This window comes from Mustela erminea, chromosome 14 (genome assembly GCF_009829155.1).
Source record: "Mustela erminea isolate mMusErm1 chromosome 14, mMusErm1.Pri, whole genome shotgun sequence".
NCBI classification, from domain to species: Eukaryota; Metazoa; Chordata; class Mammalia; order Carnivora; family Mustelidae; genus Mustela; species Mustela erminea.
Genome location: NC_045627.1, coordinates 28,692,333 through 28,705,610, shown reverse-complemented (window position 1 = coordinate 28,705,610; position 13,278 = coordinate 28,692,333). Strand labels below are relative to the sequence as shown.

The window sequence follows — 13,278 nt, the reverse complement described above, 5'->3', positions numbered from 1 at the left end:
AGGAAGAGCTAACTGGTTATTTACACTTCTAGAGATAATTTTTTTTTTTTTAAAGATTTTATTTATTTATTTGACAGAGAGAGATCACAAGTAGGCAGAGAGGCAGGCGGAGAGAGAGAGAGGAGGAAGCAGACTCCCTGCCAAGCAGAGAGCCCGATGTGGGACTCGATCCCAGGACCCTGAGATCATGACCTGAGCCGAAGGCAGTGGCTTAACCCACTGAGCCACCCAGGCACCCTAGAGATAATTTTTAATGTGCAGTCTTTTTTTGAGCACAGATCATTTATTAAAGAGGAAAAAGTCCATTCTCATAACATTACTGTTATCTCACTGTGTTTGGCCCCACAAAGGAGAATTTTTCTATGTTTACACTGTATTTTCTTTTCATTTAACTCTTTTTGCTTTTCTTCTAAGGTCAGTTAATACTTCATTTTCTCATTTACTTTTTCCCTTTATTTTTTTTTCCCTTTTCTGAAGAGGTTGATGATTTCCTAAAAACTAGGTGAATTAGAGGAGTCTGAGTGGTACAATCAATTAAAATTCCAACTCTTGGTTTCAACTCAGGTTGTTATTTCAGGGCTGTGAGATTGAGTCCTATGTTGGGGCTCTGCACTCATTTCTCTCTCCCTCTGCCCCTCTCCCCATACTCACACACACTCTCTCTAAAATAAATAAACATTTTTTTAAAGTAAAAATGAGGTGAATTCTATCCACTGGTTATCTCTTATTTATAGGAACATTTACAAGTCCAAAAAAGAAACAGTTAAGCAAATTAGCAATGTATGACTTTATTTTTACTTTACACCCATAAAATCTGGTGCACTGATCTACCAAATTCCAGTCTTTTATCCTCCTAATTTTCCAAGTAGAGAAGTGATACTCACATATATAATTATATTTGTCAAGATCTTTTGTCTCTTTATAAGTAGAGACCATTGTCTGCTTACATGCTTCTCAGTTGACATTTATGAAGACATTACACATGAGAAAATGGGGTGAGACAATTAGGGGAGACAATTACACAATGGAAATAATGTTGAATAAATTTACTCCAAAATTCCTTCACATTTTGAGTGATCGTCATTTAAGCTCAGTGATTTATTTACTTTCCTTTTAACCTTCCTGAGTAACGTATACTATCTGACTTAGTACAAATTTGTCTGCTTTAAAATTTTTCTGGCCATTTTTCCCAAAGTTATTTTTGATAAATTTAGTAATATGTTTCTCAACACTCAGAGTCTCCTATATTTTGTGTGCTCAGATATTGCATATGCAAAAGATATATGTTTATATTGTAGGGTTAGAATTTGGCTTACTAAGGGCTAGCATTCATTATTTATCCTTATTTTGTAAAATGATAGAATTAAAACAAAAAATTTAAGAGATATGTTCACATAATAAAAATACTACTGCTAACATTGCTGCTGCTTCTGCTGCTGCTACTTGTTACTACTGCTAGGTATACCTTTCTGTGCTCCAAGTACTGTTCTAGGGTTTTAGTTATGATAAGTTATTTAGTCTTTACAATAAACTATGAGGTAGATACTGTCATCACCATTTCATAAGTTGAACTGTGGCAGGCAAGAGAAATTGAGAAGGTCTCAAGGTTATATGGTAATAAAAAATAAAATCTAACCTTCATAACTAGTCTGTTTTGAGTGTTGTTCTAAGAGCTTTATATGTTTAATACATTTTTATAATATATTTAATGTAATTGTCATAGAAAATCTAGTAGCTATTAAATTATTATCATTATCCTCACATGGAATATGGATAAACTAAAGCATATAGATGTGAAATTACTTGTTCATGTTCATGTATCAGTAAATATGGATCTGGGACTGAAGGCCCACATCCTACCTCTCTGGTGAGGGTTGGAGCTGGTATTTGAACTCCAGCAACCTAGCACCAGACCTTGTTCTTTACCATTGCTTCCTGCTGCCTTGCCGACAAATTGCATGTGAGTTTTTGGTAGAATTATTGAAGTTTGGGATTAGAAGAAACTTCAAAAGTAGCCATCTATTGAACAATCTATTTTACATCTGTTGCAAAATCCTCTCCAGAATTTTCTCAACAAATTTTTGTTCAGACTTTCTTTGAAAATTTTCACTAAACCTCAGGGCAACTCATTCCATTTTGAGTTGGTATTATTAGAAAGTACTTTTCTCTATTGTGATAAAATTTGCATTCTTATAGGCACCACTAAAGTTCTTTGAATCTGAATTGGTCTTCTGAAGTCAGAAGAAATAAGTTTAATTTCTTTTCCATATGATAGCCTTTTTTTTTAAGATTTTATTCATTTATTTGACAGGGAGAGAGAGATTACAAGCAGGCAGAGAGGCAGGCAGAGAGAGAGAGGGAAGCAGGTTCCCCGCTGAGCAGAGAGCCCGCTCGACTGGATCCCAGGACCCTGAGATTATGACCTGAGCCAAAGGCAGAGGTTTTAACCCACTGAGCCACCCAGGCGCCCCCATATGATAGCCTTTTAAATATATAAAATTTCTTTTTTTTTTTTTAATTTAAATTTTTTATTTTTTATAAACATATATTTTTATCCCCAGGGGTACAGGTCTGTGAATCACCAGGTTTACACACTTCACAGCACTCAAAAAGCACATACCCTCCCCAATGTCCATAATCCCACCCCCTTCTCCCAAACCCCCTCCCCCCAGCAACCCTCAGTTTGTTTTGTGAGATTAAGAGTCACTTATGGTTTGTCTCCCTCCCAATCCCATCTTGTTTCATTTATTCTTCTCCTACCCACTTAAGCCCCCATGTTGCATCACCACTTCCTCATATCAGGGAGATCATATGATAGTTGTCTTTCTCTGCTTGACTTATTTCGCTAAGCATGATACGCTCTAGTTCCATCCATGTTGTCACAAATGGCAAGATTTCATTTCTTTTGATGGCTGCATAGTATTCCATTGTGTATATAAAATTTCTTGAGCTATCCCACATATAACATGACTCTGAGATCTCTCACCATCCTAGCCTCTCTCCCTTAGCCCAAAAACTTTATAAATTTACCTCCTAAAACATTAGGCACAATATGTAATATTTCTGATATATTCTGAACATTATAGATACAGCAGGGCTAAAATTTAGTTTCCTTTATGGAAATAGTATAGTACCATGGTTAAAAGTGTGGATGCTGAAACAAGCGATCCAATTCTGACTTCTGATTCCAACACTTAAAATAACCACATTACTTTGGACAACTAGAGTTTCTACAACTCTATGCCTCCCTCACTGGTCAAATAGGGACAAGTATAATTATTTTGTGAAACTGGTATGAGGATTAAGTGTGATCATAGTTAAATCATTAGAAACTTCCTGAAACAGCATGAGTTCAGAAACTGTAGGTAAAATTATTGAATAATTCAGCTACTTATTGAAGGTCTATTATGTATAGACATTGACATTACAAAGATGGAATAAAGTTATAGACTGCATTCCCTAGGTATCTCCACTTAAAATTCTAGACTTTATACTTCTTATGAAATGACCTATGATTACATTTAATTTTGGAAAGTCATAAATCCATGTCATACTGTGAACTTATAATTAGATAATAGTAAGAGAAAATCCTTGAGTTTTTTTTATGGCAGCTGCTGTGAAATGCTACCTCTTCTATCCTGTTCTAGGTCATCTGGATATATCTTGTCAGGATCTTTTGAGATCCCGATTGTGTCTTCTGGGGTAATTGTTTTCTATCCAGCCTCGATGTCATATGTGCATATGAGAAGCCTTCCATCAATGTGGCAACCAAGTCATTGGTGAAATGTGAAGTGGAATCGAATCAAAGGCAGAGCCTGCAGCAACCCTTAGAGAGCTCTCTTTGGGGAGTCATTTACACAGTTAGGAATCCACCTAACTGTGCTTATACCCAGAACATTTCTTAATCTTGTTAATAAGAACACTGTGGGAGGCCTTTTCACAAGTCTTATTTAAACCCAAATGTCTTATATTAATTTATATATCATTACTTGCTTGGTAATCCTAACTCTATTGGAGAGAGAGAGACAGAGAGAGAAAATCTTAGTATGCTGAGTGTAATTGTTCCAAGTAACCCGTGCTAATGCCTAGTGATTATTGTCTTCTATAAGGGCTTTCAGAAATCTTTTAAATAACCACTTATATAACCTAACTAGGGATTAATTGTAAATGTGCATTTTGTACTTTAAGATACACTTCTGCTTCATTTTGAAAATTAAGACTTTATTTATTTATTTTTTTGTCATCACCCTTGTCTCTGCCACTAACTACCAAGATAATGAGGCTTAGAAATGTCATTTACAATTTCTCTCATAGTTTTTGAGATCCAATTTTTCCAGGCCTCAATACTTGAAGCATTTAAAGATATCTCTTGCAACCACCTCATTTATATTTGGTTTCAACTTGATGACTTTCTATCCCCCTCCAATCTGAAAATCTCTCTTGACGGAGAAGTTGGCAATAAAATCTGCTATTATACCACTAACCTCAAATTGCTACCTTCCTTTGTATTTTTGCTTAAAAAATTAATTTTGATATTTCTTTAATATCCTTTGTATTTTTATAAAACATATTCTTTCTGACTTCAGTCTTCAAGACCATTCTCATAGGTCAGTGACGTTTGTGTATTTGTATATTTGCCAAGTACGGCCCTTCTTTCGTACATTCAATAATTTCTTCCATAAATTTTTGTTGAGGTTCTCTTATTTGCTGTTCCAGGCACTGGGGATACAATAGTGAATGAAACTGTTACATTCCCTGACTTACATCCTAGAAATTGGTGTAAATTTTTTATTATTGGATTTATCTTCCCACTTTCTTTTCCCGGCTGAAGGTAGTTTTCTTTTATGTGTTGAACTTTTAATTTTTGGGCATCATGTAGTCCTTTTGAGATGTATCTTTAGGTTAGCGTATCATGATCTTAGAAGAAAAAATTTAAATTTTCTCCTTGAAAATTCTTGAAGTCAGCCCTCTGAATTTCTGAGTCAAAGTCTAACATTTTCCCTAGCATCTATCTCCAATAATGTTTCCATGATTTTGTAAAACTAAAGATGACAATATGGGACAAAGAGGCTTTGCTATAATTTACACAGATGTTGGCACATGTGGAAGTAGGATTTTAAGTCTCAGAGTTTTTTTTACTTTTTCATTAATCCATTATTATCATGAATGGATTTTTTTTCATGGGTTTCTTATATCACCAAGATATTTTGACAACACTTGAGAGGTTTATTAAGGTATGCTCAAATATGATAAAAAAGAGAAAATATTTCTTTAAAAATGATCAATTTTTTATTACTAATTTAAAATTTTGTCTGTGTTCTAGGAATAGTCCTGCCCTGGTCTATGCCATCCTTGTCATATGGACCTGGAGCATGCTACAGTTTCCACTCGACCTGGCAGGTAAATATCTCAATATTTGCTCAAAGAAACAGAAAATTATAACTCCTGATTACAAGCTATAATCTTTGTAGGCATTTGAGAAGATTATCATTTTTAATCATTTTGATATTCCCAGTGTTAGTTCTGGTTCAGTTTAGAAGAAAAGTTGACTGAAACTTAAGAAAACCACTAGTGGATCCATTCTGGGACCTGGTGATCCTGAGAGAGTTGCGTGTACTGAAGCACAGCTTTACACTCACTTCAAAGAGTGATTCCATCACCTATGCATTGTAAAATCTCCCACAAATTACGTAAGACCTTTGTGCCTCAACTATCACCAATGAAATGGGACTGTTAATCATAGAAACTAGAGTTGAAGTTTCTTGTGATAACTAAATAAGATAGAGTTTGTGAAGTACTTAGCATAGTTGCTGGGATACAAATGTTACTTCTTGATATTTTCAGACCTCATTTTCATTCTTCTGTCAGACCCATATCTTAGAATATCACAGGGAGTAAGAGCAGTTTGGGGGCCACAAGGAAAATTAAAATTTTCCTCAGTAGTGGCCCTTCGAATTCCATTGGTCATATTAATAAATACATCAACTCCTAAGACTTCGCAAGAAGAAACTGTTTACCAAGCATATCATACTAGTGATGATCTAGAGCTGCTTGTCCAATATAGCATCCACTAGCCACATGTGGCTGTTTAAATTTAAATTAATTAAAATGAGATAAAATTAAAAGTTCAGTTCCTCGGTCACACTAGCCACAATTCAAGTGCTCATCTATTGCATATGGCTGCTGTAGTAGGCAGAGCATTAGGCAGAACATTTTTTACCAACTCAGGAAGGTCAATTGGAGCCATTTCCTAACTTCCAGGAAAGATACCTGGAATTCTGACTTGAGAATTCTCCAGGATGCTACTTGACCCTGAAGAAATTCTGGGATTTAATAATTACATTTTCCTTAAGCCTGACTTCTTTTTTTATGGCACCCTACTCGATGGCCTCAGGATTAAAATTTATCTAAAACAGAGATATTTAATCTTCCTGCATCTTCTTTTGGCTTACTTTCAGAGGCCCAGAGTTTTCGGAGGCCATTTTAGAATTTAGCAAACACTCTCTGAAACAAAACTGTCATCAAAATAGATGGAAAGCATGGGGGTGGAGTTTTAGAAATACCCAAAATCTAATTACTGGTTAATAATTACAAACAAATGTATGCTAATAACACACACACACACACACACACACACACACATTTTGTTGTAATGTGCCCAATCTATACCTCTTGATCAGGTGGTGTTTCCTGACAGAATATTTGGTACCATCACTTTAGATGTTGAAGAACACTCTTAGGAGGTCCCTTGGAATCATTTCCTGACCCTAACTTCTTAAGAGAAGCCACTATTGGGGCACCTGGGTGGCTCAGTCAGTTAAGCATCTGACTCTTGTTTTCAGCTCAGGTCATGATTCCAGTGTTGTGGGATCAAGCCCTGTGTAGATTTTGCCCTCAGCAGGGATTCTGCTTGAGATTCTCTCTCCCCATCTCTCTCCTCCTCTCTCCTCACCCTCTAAAAAAGATAAATGAATTTTTTTTAAAAAGAGAGAGAGGCCACTATTGATCTTATGTTAGGTTTTCTTTTTTTATTCACACTGTTCCTCCTCACCCTCCTATATCTTGTGGTTTATAGCCTTGCTAAGAAAATTTTTATTTGGGAAAGAAATTGTATAAACTTTCAGGGGTGATAATGTTATGCAGCTGTTTGAAAAACAAAGACCAAATGTTACTTCTGACTAAATCACTATTGTATTTTCCAACAAACAGTACATTATGTTCACCCATATCAAAGCAGCTTCATAATATTTGCAGGCTCCAGTAGACGAAGGCATTCTTTGTTTGAAAATTCCAAATGGAAGGCTTCATTATTATAAAGGATTATTTTATGCCCTTGACCTTGAATTAAATTAGCATTTTAGAAATTAAAACAAAAAGGTTCATCTGTTGATTGGGCCTCCTTTTGTTCAACTGGAAAATCAGTAATTATATCCAGTGTTTCTTGTAAACCGTGAAATGAAACCATACGGCATTAGACAAAATAAAATAACAATGGCATTTATTTTGGGCTTTTGTCCACCCACCATTAGAAAAATATGTTTAACATGAATTAGGTTTGAATTTGAATTATAAACACTTGCATTTCCACAACATAATTTACACGTGTGGCTAAGTGAGTCAACCAGGAAACAGGTAAATCCCAAAGGGAAGATACAGAAGGATCCCAAACTCAGCATCAGCTAAGTCATTCATTATCCCAAGGGAAAGAGAGCAGTGAGAAATCAGAGAGGGCCAAGGATGTTACTCTCATGGAAATAAAAAGAGCCAAGGAATAAAGGCCCCCTCCTCAAAAACATCATTGTTACCTTGGTTTTCTAAGGAAAAAACTGGGGCCCAAGAAGGTTAAGTAACTTGGCCAGCATCTTACTAAGAAAAAAACAAGGCAGCCAGCCTATCTGGCTTGAGGCCTAAAATGCCCTGCTGTGCTCTCTCTCTACACTGCAGACTCTAGGGACAGAAAAGGTGGTGTGGTGTCCCCAGGATGGGGACTAGAAGGTGATCTAAAATTTGTGACATAGATGGAAAGCTGAGGACTGGCTTTCTTTTGTGTGTTTTATTGAAATTACAACAGACAATTGATTTTAAACATAAAATGACCACAGATGTTAAGTGGTTAAGGGGTGGCTAAACGTGGTGTTCCATGTTAAGGATGAGCTCACTCTTTCCCCCCAGAATTAAACTATAGAATCAGTCCTAACTGTTAAGTACTACAGCTCCCATCGTTGATTACTTGTCCCCATTTCATTCTGTCTTACACTTTTCAGAGGTGCACTAATTGGTCTGTCTTGTGCTCTCAGTACAGCATGTGGTCTGCCCCTTGTCCATGGCAATGAGGGGATTCCCCAGCTTCTTCTTTTGCCAATACAGCGCCGATCTTTGGAACATTGGGATCAGCATCTTCATACAAGACGGCCCCTTCCTCATCGTGCGTCTCATATTGATGACCTACTTCAAAGTCATAAACCAGATGCTGGTGTTCTTTGCCGCCAAGAATTTCCTTGTGGTGGTGTTACAGCTCTACCGCCTGGTGGTGCTGGCGATGGATGTCCGCACTTCCTTGCTATATCAGCCCGGCAGCCTGAAAGCAAAACATCACTGCCCGTGTGAACCCACTGCAAGTGGGATCTCATCTGGAGACCCAGAGAGCGGCTCTAAGGGTGACTTGGGGGTCCCCTTGCAGACTTTACCAGTCACCCCTGAAGACTCGCAGTCCACCCCATAGCTCCTTACTGACAGAAAGCAGCCACTAGAACGTTTGACTTCCTGGTCCTTCTTATGGACAGAATCTCCACTCTCTCCCTCTTTTTTAACTTTGGCATATAATAATTTTCAAAAGAACAACATAAAAAGTGATCTTAAACCAAAGCTGAGGAATTTTCTTTTTTCAACTGAATGGAAAGAACTTTGATTAGTGGCTATCGCTACAACTTCTGTGCGATGGTATCAGATGTTACAGTTGTTCAACGACTAAGTGATTTGTTTGTCTTGAACTGTTTGAAAAGCTATGGACAGGGTTACAGTGACATGCCCTCAAAAGATTTAGTGCAGACAAACTGTCACGGCTGTTACCTGAAAATAGAGAAGCTTTGAACTTTGGCTCCATTGTCAGACTATCTCATCTGATCTTTCCTGCAATGTCCCTGACATCAAAAAATGTACATTCAGTGAATGCAGAACAAATGAAGGGAAAAGTGCTTTTAAAATTACCTCACTGTGAGCTGGAAGCAGTGAAAATCTCTGCCCAGCTTCCATAGCATTGAGAGCCCTCTCCATCGCTGCACAGACCTTCCCAGGAAAATCATTTTTCTGGGCTGATGTGGTATTCTGTCATGGTGCATATGCTTTTACAGAAATTTTATTGCTTTTGGCTTGGGCACTGCAAAATTCACAGCAAGCCATTTCGGTTGTGAGGCAGGAAATACTGGTAATGCTAGCAAAGTCACAATTTCCACTCTGAAACATGATTTGCAGTATTCATCAGTATTTTTCTTAACTCTACTTTGCCATTTTCTGTATTGCCAAGTCGAATTATGTGGGTTGATGCAAGGAAACACTGAAACAGGGAGTAAAGGTGTTTCAGGCCCTTTAAGTGTTACCATAGTTTCTGGAGTCAGCCAGAGGTAGATGGAACCCTCCCAACTGCGGCTATGGGAGCCTGAGTCGGCCTTTGGTCTCTGGTAAGGTGTCAGGGATAGAGGCTTGCATCAGCCGGACACGCAGCCAGCAGCCCTTGACTGGTGACCGGGTGCAGAGTACGCCACGCCACAGCATTGTGGAAATCAGGAAATTCGCTTTTCTTCCGTGCATTAAGACTTCACCTCCCCAGTGTTGAAATAGACATTCTTTCCCCTTACACACCTCTGTACTTTCCAGATGGAGGTCATTCAGAACATTTTTAAATGATTTTTGCTTTTAAAGATACAGTGTGAAAATTTACCTGACTGTATAGCAATGATTACATTCGAGGCAAGCAGTTACGAAACTGCTCTTTTAGGGTTCAAAGCAGAATTCCTCCTTGTTATTATGCTGAGGAATTCAAAGGGACGTGAAAGATAAGACCGGAGTATGACCTTAAATTGGGTGTGACTGTTTGACAACCACTGGGGACAATTTTATCTATAAATCTGTGTGACAGGATATCTGTTCAAAATATCTGATTCAAACGTTTCAAAGGCAAATTCTATTTTTATACAGAGAAATTAATATTTTCCACTCCTTGGCTTTTTCAGTGCCTGATAGCGTGTTTTTATTTCATCCTTTTTTTCCTTGTGTTTCTAATTTTAACAGTATGATGATTATAATATTACACATGAGACGAGTGGAAACATTTATAATTTTCATAATAATTTTATGAACGTTAAGATCAGGAAATTATATTTATATAAAGAAAAGAACTTGACAACTTTTAAGGGCATGTTATTTAAAATGCTTAGCAATTGGAAGCAAAATAATAAGTGCTACTATTTATAAAAACGCCTCGGCAGAATCTGTTTTTCTGTTGACTATTTTATGTTGAATGTTTTCTTCTACAACATGTATGTGCTGCTTATTATTGCAGATTTGCTCATGGCATACTTTTCATGTTTTAATTTTTTTCTTCCAGCAAAACAAACATTGAGCATCTAAAAATAGATAAACTATAAAGTAGTACGGCTGTTGCAAGGATATTTTTAAACATTTTCAAATCTGAGACTTGGCTTGGCTTCGTGAATGAGTTCCTAGTGTTCCAGTAAAGTATTTTGTAATTAGCACTCCTCCAAAGGCCTTGGAAATGGGAAGTCCAGAGTCTGGCTTTACTTAGCGTTCCAGGAAGGCAAAGGGCATGGAGGACCATCTCGGCAATAAATGGTGGCAGAATAGACACACGCTCCCACAGGTTTTCCAGGAAAATCTGTGAAGGGCAACATTCGTTAACCTAACCGCGGGTACCTCTACTCTCATGGACTATTTTTATAGTCATTTAGTTCATTTAAAAACAAAACCTAAATCCAACCTAAATCTAAGACCCCTGATGAAAAGAGTTAACCTTGTATTCAGTAATTGTCTGTTTTTATTCTAGATTGCTAAACGTTGTAGTGTTTGAAAACAGTCCAGCATTTCCTATAAAGTGATTAGAACAGCAGTTGCCATGCATATATTGACAACCCGGGACCTGCTTCCATGGTATGAGTAAGCAGATAACTATTCAGATCATCTGAACCATGTGTCGCAAGCCATACCTCTCTACGATCCCTCACAGACCCACAACACACCAATCCCCAGCCAGTGAGGAGAGTGGCTCGTTTGTGGTAGTGTCGTTATTGTTGTGGTTTTTTTTACCTAATTCCTTGATGGAAACTCAATCAAATGTCTTTCCTAAAAACATATCATTCTACTCATGAGGAAACACAGGGTACATGTTTTAATGATGTTGCATGGAAACGTAACCATGGCATGGGTTTTCTTTTGACCCTGACTAGATGAGTCCCAAACATGACTTCCCATTGCAAGATCCTTAAACTGTCTTTATCTTTCATTATTCTGTGAATTTTTATTTCAGCTGGAACTGCTAACATAGGAAATTAAATATTTGTATTGGCCAATAACATTCTAGCTAATCTTCCAAAATGAAGACTCTTACACAAATTTACTGGTCGGACCTGTAGTGCTTCCACTAATATGTTGCAGCACTTCAGGCCCTGTAAAACAGAAAGACACAACCAAGAAACATTGGGATTCTCTACTGTAATATTAATTGTGGATTTGTGATTTAATAGAAAGCTTCCAAAGCTCTGGAAAAGTTTGCATTATAGGTGCACATGGTTTAAGTTTCCTCCAAGGTATCAGATTTCAGCACTGACATCTATTCCCTTTGGCACTTAGTTTCAATTCTTAATCTATTCTCTGGTTAAGAGAGAGAAAGAATTGTAGAAGGCCAAGTGTCTGTCCACCTTCACTCTGCTTTGGCGCTAGGAAAGTGAAATGCTGAAATATATTGCAGAGACTTAATGACGTACACACACAAAAATTCTTGAATTATAAGAAGAGACTTACATTTTTTGTTTTGTTTGGGTTTTTTGTTTTGGTTTGGTTTTGCTGATTTCTTTGTACTTTGGGCCATGCTGATCCACTCTTGCAAATATCCTATTTGGGGGTAAAACTCGGCAGCTGGAGGACATTTATAGCCCTGAGGCTTCAAATAACATTCCATATGATGGGAGGAACTTTAAACAGTGTTCAAGTAATCTACGGCTGCAGCCTTATATTTTACGCATGTCCCTCCTCTAAGTCCTTTCTAGAATATTTTGTGAGAGTATTTTCTCCAAATTATTTATATCAATACTATTTTACTACGAATGACCTTTGTATTTTATTATATACATTAAAGAGTTTGTATACAACATTATCTTGATGTCTGTTTTTTGTCTGCATTTCTTGTCTTTGTTCTCTACTGTCATTCATTTCATTTCATTTTTAAGCTTTGATTTTAAAAAACAGATCTATTTAGAATGTGACTAAAGTGGCATTTCAAACTAGCGAGGAAAGGCTGACCAACTTTATAAATGATGTTGGGGAATTTGTGAACCATCTGGAAAAAATAAAGTTAGATTTTTATCTCACGCAATATATAGAAATAAATTCCAGATGGATTAAAGAACTAAATATAAAAGTGAAAACTATAAAATATTAGAAGAAAATACAGGATGTGTCTTTAGCATTCAGGGAATGGAAAAGATCTTCCAAAGCAAGATGTGAAACCCAGAAGCTGTGAGAGAAAAGATGGACAGATTTTTCTACATAAAGGTTTAAAATTTCTAAATGGCCGAAGGTGTCATAAATATATCTATTACTCTCCTTTCTGGGGAATGGTGTCAGTGCAGTTATACAAGAGAAATTGAGAGTTATAGAAGTTAGAAAGGAGTCAAATTTATCACTTAATTGTAGAAGATTGAAACTTGAACTCCAAGAAAAGCACATAAAAACATAAGAAACTATTAAAAATAATAATCTAAAATTATGCCAAAATCAATGCTTTTCTATACATAAACAAAGATTACATAAGATATTTGAAGGAGAGAGTTCCATTGTAATATAAATTAGAACCATAAAATATATAAGAATAGACTTAATAAATGTGCAAGATCCATGTGAAGAAAACTTCAAAATGATTTTGAAAAGCATCAGTGGATAATTTAAAAAACTGAAGGTTATATTTCTATTAGGGAATGGTTAGATACCTTGGTATTTTAAAAAGTATTAATTTCTCCTAAATTGATCTACAAATTTAGCACAATCTCC

At 36.6% G+C, this 13,278-nt stretch overlaps 1 protein-coding gene across 2 annotated transcripts in view; it reads left to right on the top strand.

The window, feature by feature from the left end:
- Positions 1-12,385, top strand: part of TMEM26 (transmembrane protein 26) — a 44,103-nt gene extending 31,718 nt beyond the window's left edge. For both annotated transcript variants that reach the window (XM_032312773.1, XM_032312774.1), the window contains 2 exons: positions 5,324-5,400; positions 8,298-12,385. In XM_032312773.1, the coding sequence (XP_032168664.1) occupies positions 5,324-5,400; positions 8,298-8,722 (502 nt within the window). In that variant the 3' untranslated portion in view covers positions 8,723-12,385. The remainder of the gene's footprint in view (positions 1-5,323; positions 5,401-8,297) is intronic.
- The last annotated feature ends 893 nt before the right edge of the window (positions 12,386-13,278 follow it).